The sequence below is a fragment of the Orycteropus afer genome, unplaced genomic scaffold (genome assembly GCF_000298275.1).
Source record: "Orycteropus afer afer isolate SDZICR_OR568_19922 unplaced genomic scaffold, OryAfe1.0 scaffold00009, whole genome shotgun sequence".
NCBI lineage: Eukaryota > Metazoa > Chordata > Mammalia > Tubulidentata > Orycteropodidae > Orycteropus > Orycteropus afer.
The window spans coordinates 18728966-18742867 of record NW_006921596.1 but is presented as its reverse complement, the minus strand read 5'-3'; the positions used below and the strand labels follow the sequence as shown (position 1 = coordinate 18742867).

The 13902-nt window shown below is 50.4% G+C and overlaps 1 protein-coding gene across 1 annotated transcript in view; it reads right to left on the bottom strand.

The window, feature by feature from the left end:
- The window catches only part of NLRC5 (NLR family CARD domain containing 5), a 60323-nt gene that overhangs the window by 10689 nt on the left and 35732 nt on the right, over positions 1-13902 (bottom strand). Inside the window, exons 25-36 of the mRNA XM_042781772.1 lie at positions 13634-13717; positions 9555-9638; positions 8677-8766; positions 8246-8311; positions 6497-6580; positions 6326-6409; positions 4543-4629; positions 3423-3503; positions 2572-2655; positions 2193-2276; positions 1449-1532; positions 752-835 (exon numbers count right to left, since the gene is read on the bottom strand). Coding sequence (XP_042637706.1) covers positions 752-835; positions 1449-1532; positions 2193-2276; positions 2572-2655; positions 3423-3503; positions 4543-4629; positions 6326-6409; positions 6497-6580; positions 8246-8311; positions 8677-8766; positions 9555-9638; positions 13634-13717 — 996 coding nt within the window. The remainder of the gene's footprint in view (positions 1-751; positions 836-1448; positions 1533-2192; positions 2277-2571; positions 2656-3422; positions 3504-4542; positions 4630-6325; positions 6410-6496; positions 6581-8245; positions 8312-8676; positions 8767-9554; positions 9639-13633; positions 13718-13902) is intronic.

The window sequence follows — 13902 nt, the reverse complement described above, 5'->3', positions numbered from 1 at the left end:
ATAGGGCTTTCAATGGCTGGTATTTTGGCCGTCGGTCACCAGGCCTGTTTTCTGAAGTCCCTCTGGGTGGACTTGAACAGCCAACCTTCTGCTCAGCAGCTGAGTGCGTTAATCATTTGAACCACCTTGGGATTCCTCTTCTGTTAATAGCACCCTGAAGTACCACCTCATGAAATTCAGATAATTGAGTGAGCATGTGACCCAGGTCTGGCCAATTAGAAGATTCTATTCTCAGAACCACAGTGATTGGTTAGGGATGGGCACGTGACCCCAACTAATCCAGTGAGATTCCATCGAGGACCTTTTATTGCAAGTGCCAGAGAAGGGTACTCCCTTTCCACTGAGATGATAGAAAGTAAGCCCGATGCTGCAGGGAGTACCTGCCTGACAATGAAGACAAGCTAGATAGACAGACAGACAGACAGATAGATAGACAGTAGTAAGTAGATAGACAGATACAGAGTATGGCCTGACAAACACTGAGCCCCTGGATCCAGCTATGCCTGAAGTCAGCCCTATGACATGAGCCAACAGATTCCTGGGCCAGTTTGAGTTGGGTATTCTCTTTGCTGTGACCAAGCATCCTTCTGGCCATCAGAGCCAAGAAAGGAAGCAAAAGATCTTAGGAGGGCATTCAGCTCACCTGGCTCTATCCAAGGACTTCACACCTTGAATTCATAAGAGGCCAAAGTTCCTAGGCCCCCTCCCGACTCTCCCACCCCCACCATTAGCCACCATCACTACCACTTACTCAAGTCTCTTCAGCCTGAACTTCCCCTCCAGAGTCCCCACCAGCTCCTTGGTGCCCTCCTCGCTGAACTGATTGTTAGACAAGCTGGAGAGGAATAAGCATAGAGGAAGGTTAGATGCACCTGCCCAATCCCTCGTCGGACCCCAGCCCTGCTCAGTTCCCCAGGAGGGTGGCTCCGACTCCCGGTCTGCAGATCCTGGAACACCCTTCCTGTCCAGACTCCATGGGGGGCATTCTTGGCCCCAAGGGTCAGGCTGTGGGGTCCCCGCAGGAGGAGGGGCAAGGCAGTCACACAAGACCCAGCCCTGAGTTCTGGAATGAGACTTGCAGACGAGGAAGCTGGGGCGAGGACAGCATGCATGCAGCACACACTTGGCCCTTCCACCTCTTAGCCCTCTCTGCACCTCAGCACCTCCAGGCGCCCTAGGCAGGGTTACAAGCTCCATGTTACAATGCGAGGATCAAAGCCCAAGCATTCGTTCCTTGCCCTGAGTCACTCTATGAGTCAGTGGTAAAGTTGGGACCAAGAACATGGGGCTCAGCCTTTCCCAGTCCACAGATTTGCTGGACTTGAGCAAGAAGAAAAGTAATAGGTTGAAATCTCACTGCCCACCTTACCCAAGGGCCAAATGCCCTCTTCACCCTGTGCCCAGAGTTTGGACCACCCCTCCAATGGCCCCTCAACCCTGAAACTCACTCCACCTCCTCTAGGTCATGACAGTGGCTCAGGCCAGATGCCACGTGGGTGAGGCCCTCGAAGCTCACACAGCTGGAGGTCAGCCTGGTGGGGTCAAAGGGTAGCAGGTCAGCCAGGAGCTCTGGACACTGGGAGCAGAGGGCAAGGACACAGGGCAGGGGTGTGGTTCCTGAGGGCTCTGGCCAGGGGCCTTCTTCCCTTCATGAATCTCTCCCACCATGGAATCATTAGGTCACGATATAGCCTGAGGCAGGAACATGAACGAGTGGAGATTTCCCTAAACCACCCATCATTCACAAAGAACCTTCACAATTCGTGCTGTAGTTGAGTATTACAGGCCTGTCATTTAACTTATCATTGTTGTTCTGGGTCCACACCCTGCGAGTTGCCTGTAAGTGGTCCTGGAGTAGACCTTGGTAACATTGAGTTACAGGCAAGAAAGTTATTCCTTTTCAACGTTCTTTCTCCCCGCTACCCCCTTTGTTTATTTTTTACTTTTTATTTTGGAATCATTCCAAGCCAGGAGAAGGTGCGAAGAATACAAAGAACGCTGTGTCCCATTGACCCAAATCCAACCTTTATCAGTATTTTTTCACATCTGCTTTATTATTCTCTTTCCTTCCCTTCTCCCCACCTTCCCTCTCTCCCCCTCTTTTTCTGAACCACTTGAAATTTCTTCTGAGGCCAGGGACAGCGGGTAGGGCAGGGCAGAGCTGCAAGGGGGCATGTATTTTGTCTGCTCACCTGAATTTCCTCAGCTCAGAGAAAGACGGCAGGAGGCTTTGCAGCAGCAGGGAGCTGGTGTCACAGAGGTTAACCTGGGACAAGCTGAAAAAGCCCAAGCATACGCCACAGGATTGCAGGGCTGGATGCCTCTCAGGGCCATCACACACAGATGGGGAGGCCCCGAGGGGGGGAGGACCACCCAGGAGCTCCCGGTGGCCAGGGCTCCCCCCATGCCTCCCCAGGGCTCTGACTGCCCAAGTGTGATTCTGTCTGCATAGGGAAGCGAGAAGGCCAGAGTCTAGCACTGCTCCATCCTCAACCTGCCCAGTCAGAGAACTCAAGGCTCCAGACCTGGGACTGAGGGCCAGGCACAGAGACAGTGGCTCGGGGTGCTGACCTGAGCTGCCGCAGCTTGGCACATGTCTCCATCAGCTGCGTGACGAGAAGGCTGTGGTGGGTCCCAAGGTCACACTGAGCCAGCCTAGGGGCAGACGGGAGGTGGCAGTTCTGAACACCAGGGACTCAGTCCCTGCCCTCAAGGAGCTTATGGTATCGGGGTAAATAAATGTTAATCAAATAAAGTCCCACAATTTGCTGTTTTAATTATGAGAAGTGCTATAGAGGAGGGTATGGGGGAGTGGCTGGGATGGCTGTGCAGGTTGTTGACTGCACAAGGGCAGCCAGCTGAGGTGAACTGAGTGTGACCTCCAGACGTACTCCAATTCCCAAAACATACACCTGCAGGGCTGCATCTATCCAAAGGGGATGCCTTAGCCTAGTTTCAAAAAATGTGTTATATGGACTAAAGATGCTGTGAATCCAAGCATCTATAAGAGTGATAACAGGACTGGGCTTACTCTCGCAGTTCTGGGGGGCTCTGGGGGGCTATCCTGAGGTGATGGCATTTAAGCTGAGACCTGAAAAGAGAAAGATGAGTTAGCCAGGCGAAGAAGGAGGAAGGGGTGGAAGGGCAGAAAGCATTCTGGGCACAGGGAACAGCCTGTGCAAAGGCCCTGAGGTCAAAGGGAGCAAGGTGATGCTGTAAGCTGGTGGTGGGGGGGTGGCTGCAGCAGAGATTAGGGCTTGGGGTATGAATGGAGAGCATGGAAAGACAAGTGGGGTCAGACCTCATAGACTACACAGAGACTTGGAACATCAAAGAACTGAGCAGGGCCCTGAGAAATATTGGTCAGAAGTGGCCGCGCCCTACCCCAGCCACCCTCTTGGCTCCCAGGTGCTGTGTCCCACCTGAGGGCCACGGCCTCTGCGTTCTCCTCCTGACGGGGAAATTCCAGCTGGACACAGAGCTGCTGCTGGGTCTCAGAGATGCTGGGGAGGGAAGAGGTACCAGCGTGAGACCCGGAGCAGCTTTTCCGGGAAGGCTGAGCTAGTGCTGGGTCCGCTGGGTCCTCCTGGCCTCCCGACTCTGGGCTCCCAGACCCAGACCGTGGTCCCCTTCTCCCTTCTCCACACGCTAGGGCCCAGCTTGGGGATAAGAAAGCACTTGCTTTGCCGGGTCACACACACCAAAAGTCTGGAAGTTCATACATGGCTGAGGCTTTTCTGACCACAATGGAGAGCCATCAAGGGATCCAAGGGAAGTTCCAAAATTGATTCAAGGGCCACGATGTGGTTGGGAGCCTGGGAGGCTGTATTTGCACTTTGAGCTCATGGCTTTTATTTGAATACTGTAACTATGGGGTGAGGGGGTGGTCTTTGTGGAAAGGGCTGAGGGAGACGCTGAGGTGGTGGCCAAAGTCCTCCAGAGCCATTCCTTGCTCATTCCTGGAGGAAAGCGGGTAGAAGCAAGAGGCAGGCTGTTCTACTAATGACAGCCTGTCAAAGGTCCTTGTGTGCTTTACACATACAACCCTCATTCAGCTGCACCAAGAGGGAGTAACTGTCCCCATCTTATAGATCAGGTGGTCACGGTCAGGAGAGCCCAGTAATGGGCCCAGGCCAGCAAGTGGCTCAGTTGGGATCTGAAAAGAGGTCAGTGAAATGCCAGAACCCTTGCTCTTAGCTACTCCATGTCACTCTGTCATCCCTGGTCGCAAAGCCATGGTCTAAGTGACTGTAAGCCAGGGGCCACTTCCAGGACAGACAGCCTGGAATTCCAGCAGGAGCATCCTGGGATACGACCCCCTTTGTCTGGAATCTTAGGTGACACTCCTCTCTCTGGCACTGTGGCCTGACATACACACATCCCAACAAGCTGGTGTCACCCCCACATGTGCCCTAGAAGGTCCCACCATCTTGGGGATGCAGTTGTTCACCACGGGACAAAAGGCCAACGTCTAAATGAGGGAAGGTCCCAAGGGTCATGAAAAGATGGAGAATTCCCAGGACACCTTGTCCCTGGACTCACCTTATTTCAGTGATGTTGCCTGAGGCCTGGGTGCTGGCTCCCAGCAGCGCGAGCACCCCAACTCTGCCCACCCACGGCTCTTGCACCCTGTCACGGAAGCAGACACAGACAAGGTCTCTCAGGTGGGTGGCAGGGACGGTGGGGAGAAGCAGGGATAGGGAAGCAGGGAGAAAGCTTTTAATTTTTCGCTTATTTTAAAACTAAAATTACCCAACTAGACACGGGCATGAAAAACAAAATGAACATCGTCCTTCTTCCAACAATTACGATTGCAATAATCCAAAGAGAAAATATTATTTTTTTAAATGCTCTTTTTGGACTGAAAAAGTCCATGTAATATTACATCACAAAGATAGGCGAACAAAACTCATATAAAACAGCACAGTTTTGTTATAAAAAGAAGAAGAAAAAATATGTACATGGAGAGAAAGAGGGAGACAGAGAGAGGAAGAAAACACCTTAATGGGTGCTGTTTTCATGATGGAATTCTCACAAGTGATTTTAATTTTATTTCTTTTGTTTTCTCTATTTTCTAAACTCTCAACACTGCGTGTGTGTTCATTTAGAAGCAGGGAAAAAGAGAGTTGCTGAAAATATTCCTGCTTTTAAAGTTAGATTAGATTTTTTTAAAGCACAATTTTCTTCTTTATGGTTTTCTGAATTTGCCACAGATCCCTGCAAGCCCATCTTTGTTTCAGAGTAAGCAAAGTCTTAGTATAAAATGTTCTTCAGGGGAACAGGCCGACTGCGTGCCCCTGGTGACAGTAAGAAGTTTACTTTCTTGCCACAAATATGTAGATGGAATCTTGGGGCATCTTTCCATCTAATTTCCAGTTCACACGAAAGTGGGGAGTTAGAGGAACAAACTCCATGACAGCAAGAGGTGACCAGACCCGACCAGAGGGAGGGACAGCCCACAGAACTGCTGGTGTTGTCAGCCAGCACGGCCATGAACGAGGGGAGTGGTGACATGGATGGAAGGACTCACTGCTCCATGCAGCTGTGGCTCCTGCCTGGCTCCCGGACCCAACAAACCAGCTGTCCTGACTGAGGGGCAACGAGGACATTTCAGTTTGGATGAAGGGATAATGATGTTAATAAATCGCTGTTGACTCTCTCAGGTGCCCTAACTGAGGTTATGTAGAAAATGCCCTTATTGTTTAGAGACTCGTGTTGAAATACTTAGGCGTCAAATAGCACGATGTCTATAACTGACTTCAAAGCACATCTGCCCAAAATAGGAAGGAGGAATGGAAAAGCAGAAACAACCTTTAAATCTAGGTGAAAGGAATCTGAGTTTTAAAAATTATTCTCTTTTCTTTAGGGTAGCTTAACGGAATGTGGCATTTTTCTGAAAGGCTAAAAATGATCACAATGAACAAAGAAACCAACAACCAAACCAAACTCACTGCCATTGAGTTGGACCCGACTCATAGCAACCCCTCCTTGGGTTTCTGAGGTGACATCCCTACGAAAGTAGATTGCCCAACCTTCCAGGAATATGCTATTTTCGTCCTCAGTCGGGTATCCCTGGAAGTTCCTTTATTCCTTAAGGCCCAAGGCACAGGCCCCACCCTGGGGAAGGACAGCCACTCTGTGTGTCTTGGGAGGTTCTGGGACAGAGAGGCAGTGTCTGCTCTGGGTCCAGGTGGCAGGAAATGGCCAAGGCCATGACCCTTGGTGGACCCTTGCTCCAGTGCTTGCTCCTGCCCCTATCCACACACACACACACACACACACACACACGCACGCACCAGGGCAGAGAGGAACAGGAAGAAGATACCTCAAGCGAAGCAGCCCCGCCGGTCGCCTCACTAGTCTAAGAAGGACGGTTAGCTGCTCCAGGCCCAGGCCACATTGGGTCAGTCTGGGGACAAAGGTCTGTTACTGGAGTGGCTCTGGCAGGGTGCTCCCACCCCTCGGCTGTCCCCACAGGCTTGGCCTGGTCACTCACGTGAGCTCCGTCAGCTGGGAGGCCTGGCTCAGGCCAGTGGCCAGTCTGGGCACGTGCTCTGGGCCGAAGCTGCACTCACTCAACCTGAGGGCAGAGGGCAAGGGACAAGCCTTGGTGAGGCCTGTGGGGGAGGGGGGCACCAGCTCTGGCTTCCTCCAATTCCCCCAAGGCCTCGGGGGGGGGGGGTCCCTTACTGAGTATAAAGGCCTGGCCCAGTGCCTAAGAAGAGGCCAAAGATGCTTCTTCCTGTCCTAGAAGCGTCCTGTCTCTGTAGGAAGACCACTCCACCCCCAGGCAGTGTGAGGAGTAAGTTACTGAGCCTGGTGATATGGCAGGCTTGTGTCGGCCTCTGGGTGCACAGGTGAGCAAGACTGGCATGCCTGCCTTACATGTATCACTCACTTAATTCTCACAGTGTCACTTACGGATGGGGACAGTGACTAACCCAAAGTCACAGAGCTGGTAAGAAGTAAGGGTACAATCAGGTTTCAATGCAGGTCAGCCGGACTTCAGACACCAAACCCTTAACCACCACCTTACCATGCCCAGTATCATTTTATTACAGCCACCTTGAAAGGGACAGCAGGCCTAATGCTCTGAGCAGTGGCCCTGGCCTCCAGGCACCCCTAGATTGTTGTCTCAGACCAGCTGAAAAGAGGGCCCAGCAGATTGTCACAGGAGGTTCACTGTGATGGGACAAGGGACCACTTCAGGCTTTCAGGAGGGTCTGACGTTTAAGCTGGGTCTTAAAGGATTGGTAGAATTTTATCTCAGATAAGGAAGAGAATGCCAGGCTACGTGCCCAGCATGAACACAGGCAGAGATGCTTGACCAGGCAAGGCGTGTTGCACAAACATATTGTAAAAGGCCCTTCTGGCTGGAGTGTGTGTGTGTGTATGTGGGTGTGGTGGGGGTGTTGGAAGAGAACATCCGGGGAGATAACACCCAGATCAGACTGCGAAGGGGCTCGGAAGATCAGGTTAAGGAGTTTGAATTTCATCCTGAGGGTAAGAAGGAGCCAATGAAGGGCTTAGAGCAATAGAATGACATGCTTAGATACGTGTGTGTACATGTTGCAAAGAGCCCTCTGGCTGCTGTGGGGTGAATGGACTGGAGGATGTCTGGCTACAGGCAGAAGACCAGTTAGGAAGCCATGCCTCCAGCTGAAGTTAAGACATTAAGCCATGCGGAGGGATTGACCCAAAGGAGTGGCAGTGAGGCTGAAAGACAAGGGACAGAGCCCTGGGCCTCCAGGGGGTGGCGCCGATGGCAGTGGTAGGAGTAATAACTGATATAGCACTCACATGAGCCAGGCCTGTTCCAAGTACTCATTTAGTCCCTAAGAGGGAGGTGTTACAATTACCCCCATTTTACAAATGAGGAATGGAGACACAGAGATGTTAAGTAGCTTGTCCAAAGTCACACAGCTGGTAAGTGCTTGAACTGGGATGTATCCTCAGGTGGCTCCAGACTCTGCACCCTTAACACTAACACTCAGAAGCCTTAAGATTTATGATTAGGACATGGCTACTAGGCACCAGTACAGTGGGAAAGCTCTGCCTGAGGGCTGCGGTGTGGGGGCTTATGGGACAGATCTGGGGGAGTCAAGCCCAGGCAGTGAGTTGAAAGTGGAGTGTCGAAAGTAGGAGAAGACTCAACCCAAAAGCAGACATGGAGACTGCCGCGGGGACAGCTCCTCTCCGCAGTCTCCTCCCTCCCTCCTCCCGTTTCACCCCCACTAGGAGTTACCTCAGTGTCTTCTCAGCTTCCTCCCGCCTGGAGAAGTGAACCCAGAAGCTTTGCTCAGAGCCCAGGCTGCATAGAGAGGGGAGTGGGGAAACTGAGGCCCAGGCCTGCCAGCATCCTGAGGACCCAGGGACCAACGGGGCACAGAGAGGGAAGAGGGGCAGGGCCCACAGGAACACCAGGGAAGACAGGGGAGGCTCCTGCCGACCGTGGGAGTTCCATTCCATGAGGATGTTCAAACCTAGCCTGCCACGCTCCATGACTTCCCTGTTTCCAGGACCCACGGGCATCAGGCAATCAGGGAAATTACGATCCATGTTCGGTGAACACTGGGTCTGGGAAAGAGGTGGAGCTTCCCCCAAGTCACAGAGACAGGGTGCCCACTGTGAGTCTTGCTTCCCCACCATCCACAGGGGGCGCTAACATCTCCTCACTTCACTGAGGCCTGCCGAGCCCTTGGGCAGGAGGGGAGGGTCTCCACGAGGTACAGGGCACTTTCCAGAGAGATGTGGTTGTGACTCAGACTGGAACAGAAAAGAAGCACAGGACTGGGGCTGGAGGCAGAACTTGGATAGAAGCCTGCCCAGCCCCCTTGCCTCCCGCTGTGAAATCTAAGAAGCTAGGCTCCAGTCTCTAAGTGTCCTCTCGGCACATGGAGACACTGAAGTCCAGAGAGAGGCTCTAAGGGGGTCCTTCTCTGTACACACAACACTGGCACCAGACCGTGATCTGAGGTGAGACACACACTGTGGCTGGGGGCAGGGCACTGAGGACACAGACCGGCAGCTCCATCCCCATGTGGGTCAGAGACTCCTAGAATACAAAGCTTAGTTACCTAGCAACTGAGGTTTCATCCTCGCTCTGGTGAGAGTGTGGATGACTTCCTAGGGGACCTGTCTGCTCTGGGGACACCTCTCCAAATCTATGTCCTACAGATTGGGTCAGAGGGGTTTCATGGGTGGATGGACCAGGAGCTGGGGTGGCTGAAATCCCCCACCAGCTGGTTAGAGAGGAGGAACTGTCCACTGTTTGCCCCAGGGCTGAGCTTAGCTGGGAGGGGTTACATGCAGGGGCAGGTCCACTCTACTGTAAGACATGGCCCCTCCTGGGTGTCTGGTGGGGGCTCTGCACATGGTGGACATGAAGGAAGGAGGGAAGGACCCAGGGCAAGCAGAGTGAAGGTCAGAAACACCCTTTCCCCTCCCGAGGCTCTGCCCTCTGGAGCTCTCTAGGGATGCTCTCAGAAGAGGCATGTTAATGCTCTTGGCCAAAGTTGTCTGCCTTATTGTTTTTGAAGTTGTTCTTCACTTACTCAAGTGAATCGGAGATGGGCATCTGAGGCAGACATTCCATGAGGTTCCTGAGCCCATCGTCACCCAACAGGTTTGCTGAGAGGCTGTAAGAGGTAACAAGAAGCTGGATGGTGGTCAGACATGCCTCCTCACCATCTGCGTCTTCCTCACTGTACCATCACCACTGTGTCTACCATCATCGTCACTCTGCCCACACAGCACTATCATGATCACTTTTATTATCATCACACCACCGTCATAGGTACTAGCATTTCAGCATTATCATGATGGTCATCTTCCTCCCCACCACCATAGCACTACCACCAGCACCACCATCACTGTGATCACCACCTTTCTGTTACCATGGAGCACCATCACTACTACTTGACATCACCATGCCTGATACCATCACCATGAACATCACCACCACCACCATCATGATCACCACCAACTGACATCATCACGTCCATTACCACCATCACTGCTATCTCTATCACCCCTAGAAAACAGTAGTATTTCCTATTACCGTCCCCGTCACCAGCACACAGTAAACCAGTCCTCATCTTCCCTTTCAATATCTGGTGACCACTCCCAGGGCTCACGTGCCCCCAGCAGGCTTTCAGGAGTTGGAGAAAAACCAATAAGCTTTGACTGTGCCCTGATGTTGGCATCAGCTGGAGCCACAATTTTTGAACAAGAATAAATTCAGGAAAAATAAAAATATTTAGAGGATTCAGTTTCACAAACAGATTTCTTCTTTTAATTTGGCAATGCAATATCGGAAGCTGAACTTGACCAGTGTCTTACTTCTCCACCTTGAAGGACAGATACAGATAACCAGGGTACCCTGGAATATGATTTTTGTCCTATAATTTTGAACTCATTTTGTCTCTGATCATGACAATTCAAAGCTTGTTTCATTTTATTTATTTTATGGGTGTCACTGGATTTGAACTGCCAACATTTTGAGTAGTAGCTAAGCATGAACCCTTTTTGTCACCCAGGGAAATGTGTACATCAGTGTCTTTACCCCAACCCATAGCTGACTCATGGAGATCCCATGTGTGTCGGAGTGGAACTGTGTTCCACAGTGTTCAATGGCTGCAATCTTATGGAAATAGATCACCATTGTGTGTTTTCAAACTGCCAACTTTTTGGTTAGTGGCTGAGCGTAACCTCTTTGTGGCACACAGGGAGCATATATATCCAAGCACCTCATAATATCTGTTTGGGCAACATCTGACTGTGTAGATGCCCATGGTCCCATAAGGTTATAATAGAGCTCAGAAATCCTGATTAGAGAATGGGATGTTGTGAATGCAACAGCTTCCTGCACACAACACATGTATCTTATGTCCCTTGTATAGTAAAGTGCGTCCAGGTATATAAGGTACAGAATATAAATAACCTAGGCTACATATGTCTTTACAGTCATAATAAAAGTCTATTTACTGGCTTATGTACGTACTGCGCTATACTTTCTATCTAAAAGCTTTACTGTCTAGCAGTATATGCTTCGACTTGTAGACAGCAGCATTCGATCTTGGGTATCATGAGTCTCTGGAGTGTTGTAGCATTCTCTCTTTGTTTAATTTTATTTCAAAAGTATCGCTGGGACGTGCATCATGGCTCCCAAATGCAGCAGAACCAGTGCTAGCAGAACAGCAGCAAGAGGCAAAAAGTAGGATCGATTTGGAAGTGAAACCAAAGGCCATTGAACAACAGGAAGGTGGAAGAGCCGTGAACGCTATTGCATGCAATTGAGGTACGTCGCACTGACAGTCGTGATGATCTTCAAAAGCAAAGAAAAAATTCCCCAAGCTGATCAGCTCCCACTGAAAGCTACAAGGCTAACAAAATGTGAGAGGGATCTATAGCAGATATGGAGAAATTGCTAATGACGTGGATTGAGAACCAAACATAAAAGTGACTCCCTCCCAGCCCGTTGATGATAACTCTAAGGCTTTGATGGAGATATTGAAAGAAAAAGCAGGACAGACTACGATATGGTGTTTTCACAACATCCAAAATCACACAAAGTCCAAATCACATAATGTCCTATTTCACAGAAATTATCATGGACGTTAAGAGAGGCATGGTTGTTCTTTATTCAAACATCTCTCTTTGTTTCCCACTGGTCCTATACTAGATTCCCAATGGTTATGAGCAAAGACTGTCTATCACTTAGCTGAGTGACCGTGGGCTCACTCAGCTTAAGAAATCTCTCTGTGGGACTGAGTTATTGATCCTGCGGGCTTGGGACCATAGTCGCAGGGGACATCAAGCTCAATTGGCATAACATACTATACAAAACATTGTTCCACCTACTACTTTGGCAAGTAGCGACTGGGACCTTAAAAGCTAGGAAGCTGCCATCTAGATGCAACAACGGGTCTCTCCTCGTCAAGAAGAAAGAAGAAAACCAAAATTAATGGAAACAATCAGTCCTAGCGACTGGTACACCATCCGATCTGCAACCTATACAACTATGAGACCAGAAGAACTAGATGGTGCCCAGCTACCACTGCCATCCACTTGGAAGGGATGTAGGAGATCCTACATAAAGAGGGAGAACAATGTGGTACAAAACTCAAAATCATTTGGAGGCAAAAAAAAAGAAGGTGGGGACCAGGTTTGCTGGTCCAATAGAGCCTGGTGTAACCACTGAGACAATGGCCCCTAGCTGCCCTTCAGGTTTGGAATTGAACACACAACTGTGGTTTCCAGCCAAACAAAGTACAGGCATGTGAGTTAAACATTTACCTCAAGTAGACACACGCCCTGGAGAGAACAATCATGGGAGAAGGAAGGGCTGCTTATGCACAGGGAGATAGCTCAGGCTGCAGAAGAGTATGAAGGGATGGACACTGGGAGGAGGTAACTATGGGGAGGAAGTGGGAGGGGAGCTGCTGCATTGTAAATTTTGGTCAATGACATGAGACAAAGTATATGTGAACTACTGTATGAAAAGTGAATTTACTCTGTAAATCTTCACCCAAATCCTAATAATAAAAAAAAAAAAAATTTTTTTAAATAATAGAAAAAGTAAAAAAAAAAAAAAAAGAAATCTCTCTGTGTCTTAGTTCTCCATCTGTAAAATGGGGACAATAATAGTATATAGGGTTTGTGGAAGCCCTGGTGGCACAACAGTTAAGCACTCAGCTGCTGACTGAAAGGTTGGCAGTTTGAACCCACCCAGTGGCTCTGCAGGAGAGAGACCTGGCTACCTGCTTCTGCAAAGATTACAGCCAAGGAAACCTGTTGGGGTAGTTCCACAGTGACAACACGGGGACAGTATGTGCTGGAGACAACTTGACGGCACCCAAAAGCAACCACAGAGTTACTGGAAGGATAAAGAGAGTTACTACAGGGAAAGCACAGTGGCTGGCAGGGGAAGTGTCAATAGTGTCACCTAGTGTTATTACTAGGTGCTCTGGTGGTGTAGTGCCTAAGGCACTTGACTGCTAACCAGAAGGCTGGCGGTTTAAACCCACCAGCCACTCCTCAGAAGGAAGGTTGGGCAATCTACTTACGTAATGATACTGCCTTGGAAACCCAAGGAGGGGTCGCTATGAATCGACGGCAAATAACAACAACAACAGTGTTATTACTATGATTTTCCCACCCTGAGACGGATGCTTATTTGGGCACCCAAGACAGGCCACACAACCACCTCCTTCTCAACAATACCAGAGCCCCACTGTCCCCACCCTGGCCGGCTCTCAGCTTCTCCCTACTCTGAGTCATTGGTGCTTGTAAACACCTGCCAAGTAAACCAATGCATGCTTCATTTTAGACCCCATCAGCCAGCAGAGCAAGAGGCTGGGGCTCTTTTGTGAAGGTTCTCAAATTAGATCAAGGATCACACTGTGAAACTAGGTGTACCATGGCGGGAAGGAAGGGAGTTGGAGAGATAAAATGGGTGCAGGAAAACCTTATGTAGGTCATCTGGAGTTCTGGGAGTTGCTTGGTAGCTGGTCCTAAAAGGTGTAGGCACTTGTACATGCACGGGTACACACCTGCATGCACACCCATGCACAGACACACACACCCTTCCAGGGCACCCAATGCACACTCCCCTGCCCTGCCCCCAACTTACTCCAGCTGCCTGAAGTCTTCACACTTGCTTAGCAACCGACACAGTGGCTCCACGTGCCCCTGGCGGAGGCTGCAGGCTGAGAACCTGTCGGAGGGGAGGAAGAAGCAGGGGATGGGTGGTTTGGTCACGCAGACCCTCTGTGCCTCGCTAGTCCCCCTGGCAGCCTCCAAGCTGTGGATGGGGCCCTACCCAAGCACAGATCTTCTGGGAATATCCAGCATCTACCACTCCCACCCCCAGCAGATCCCACCTGGTGCCCCCATTCCCTC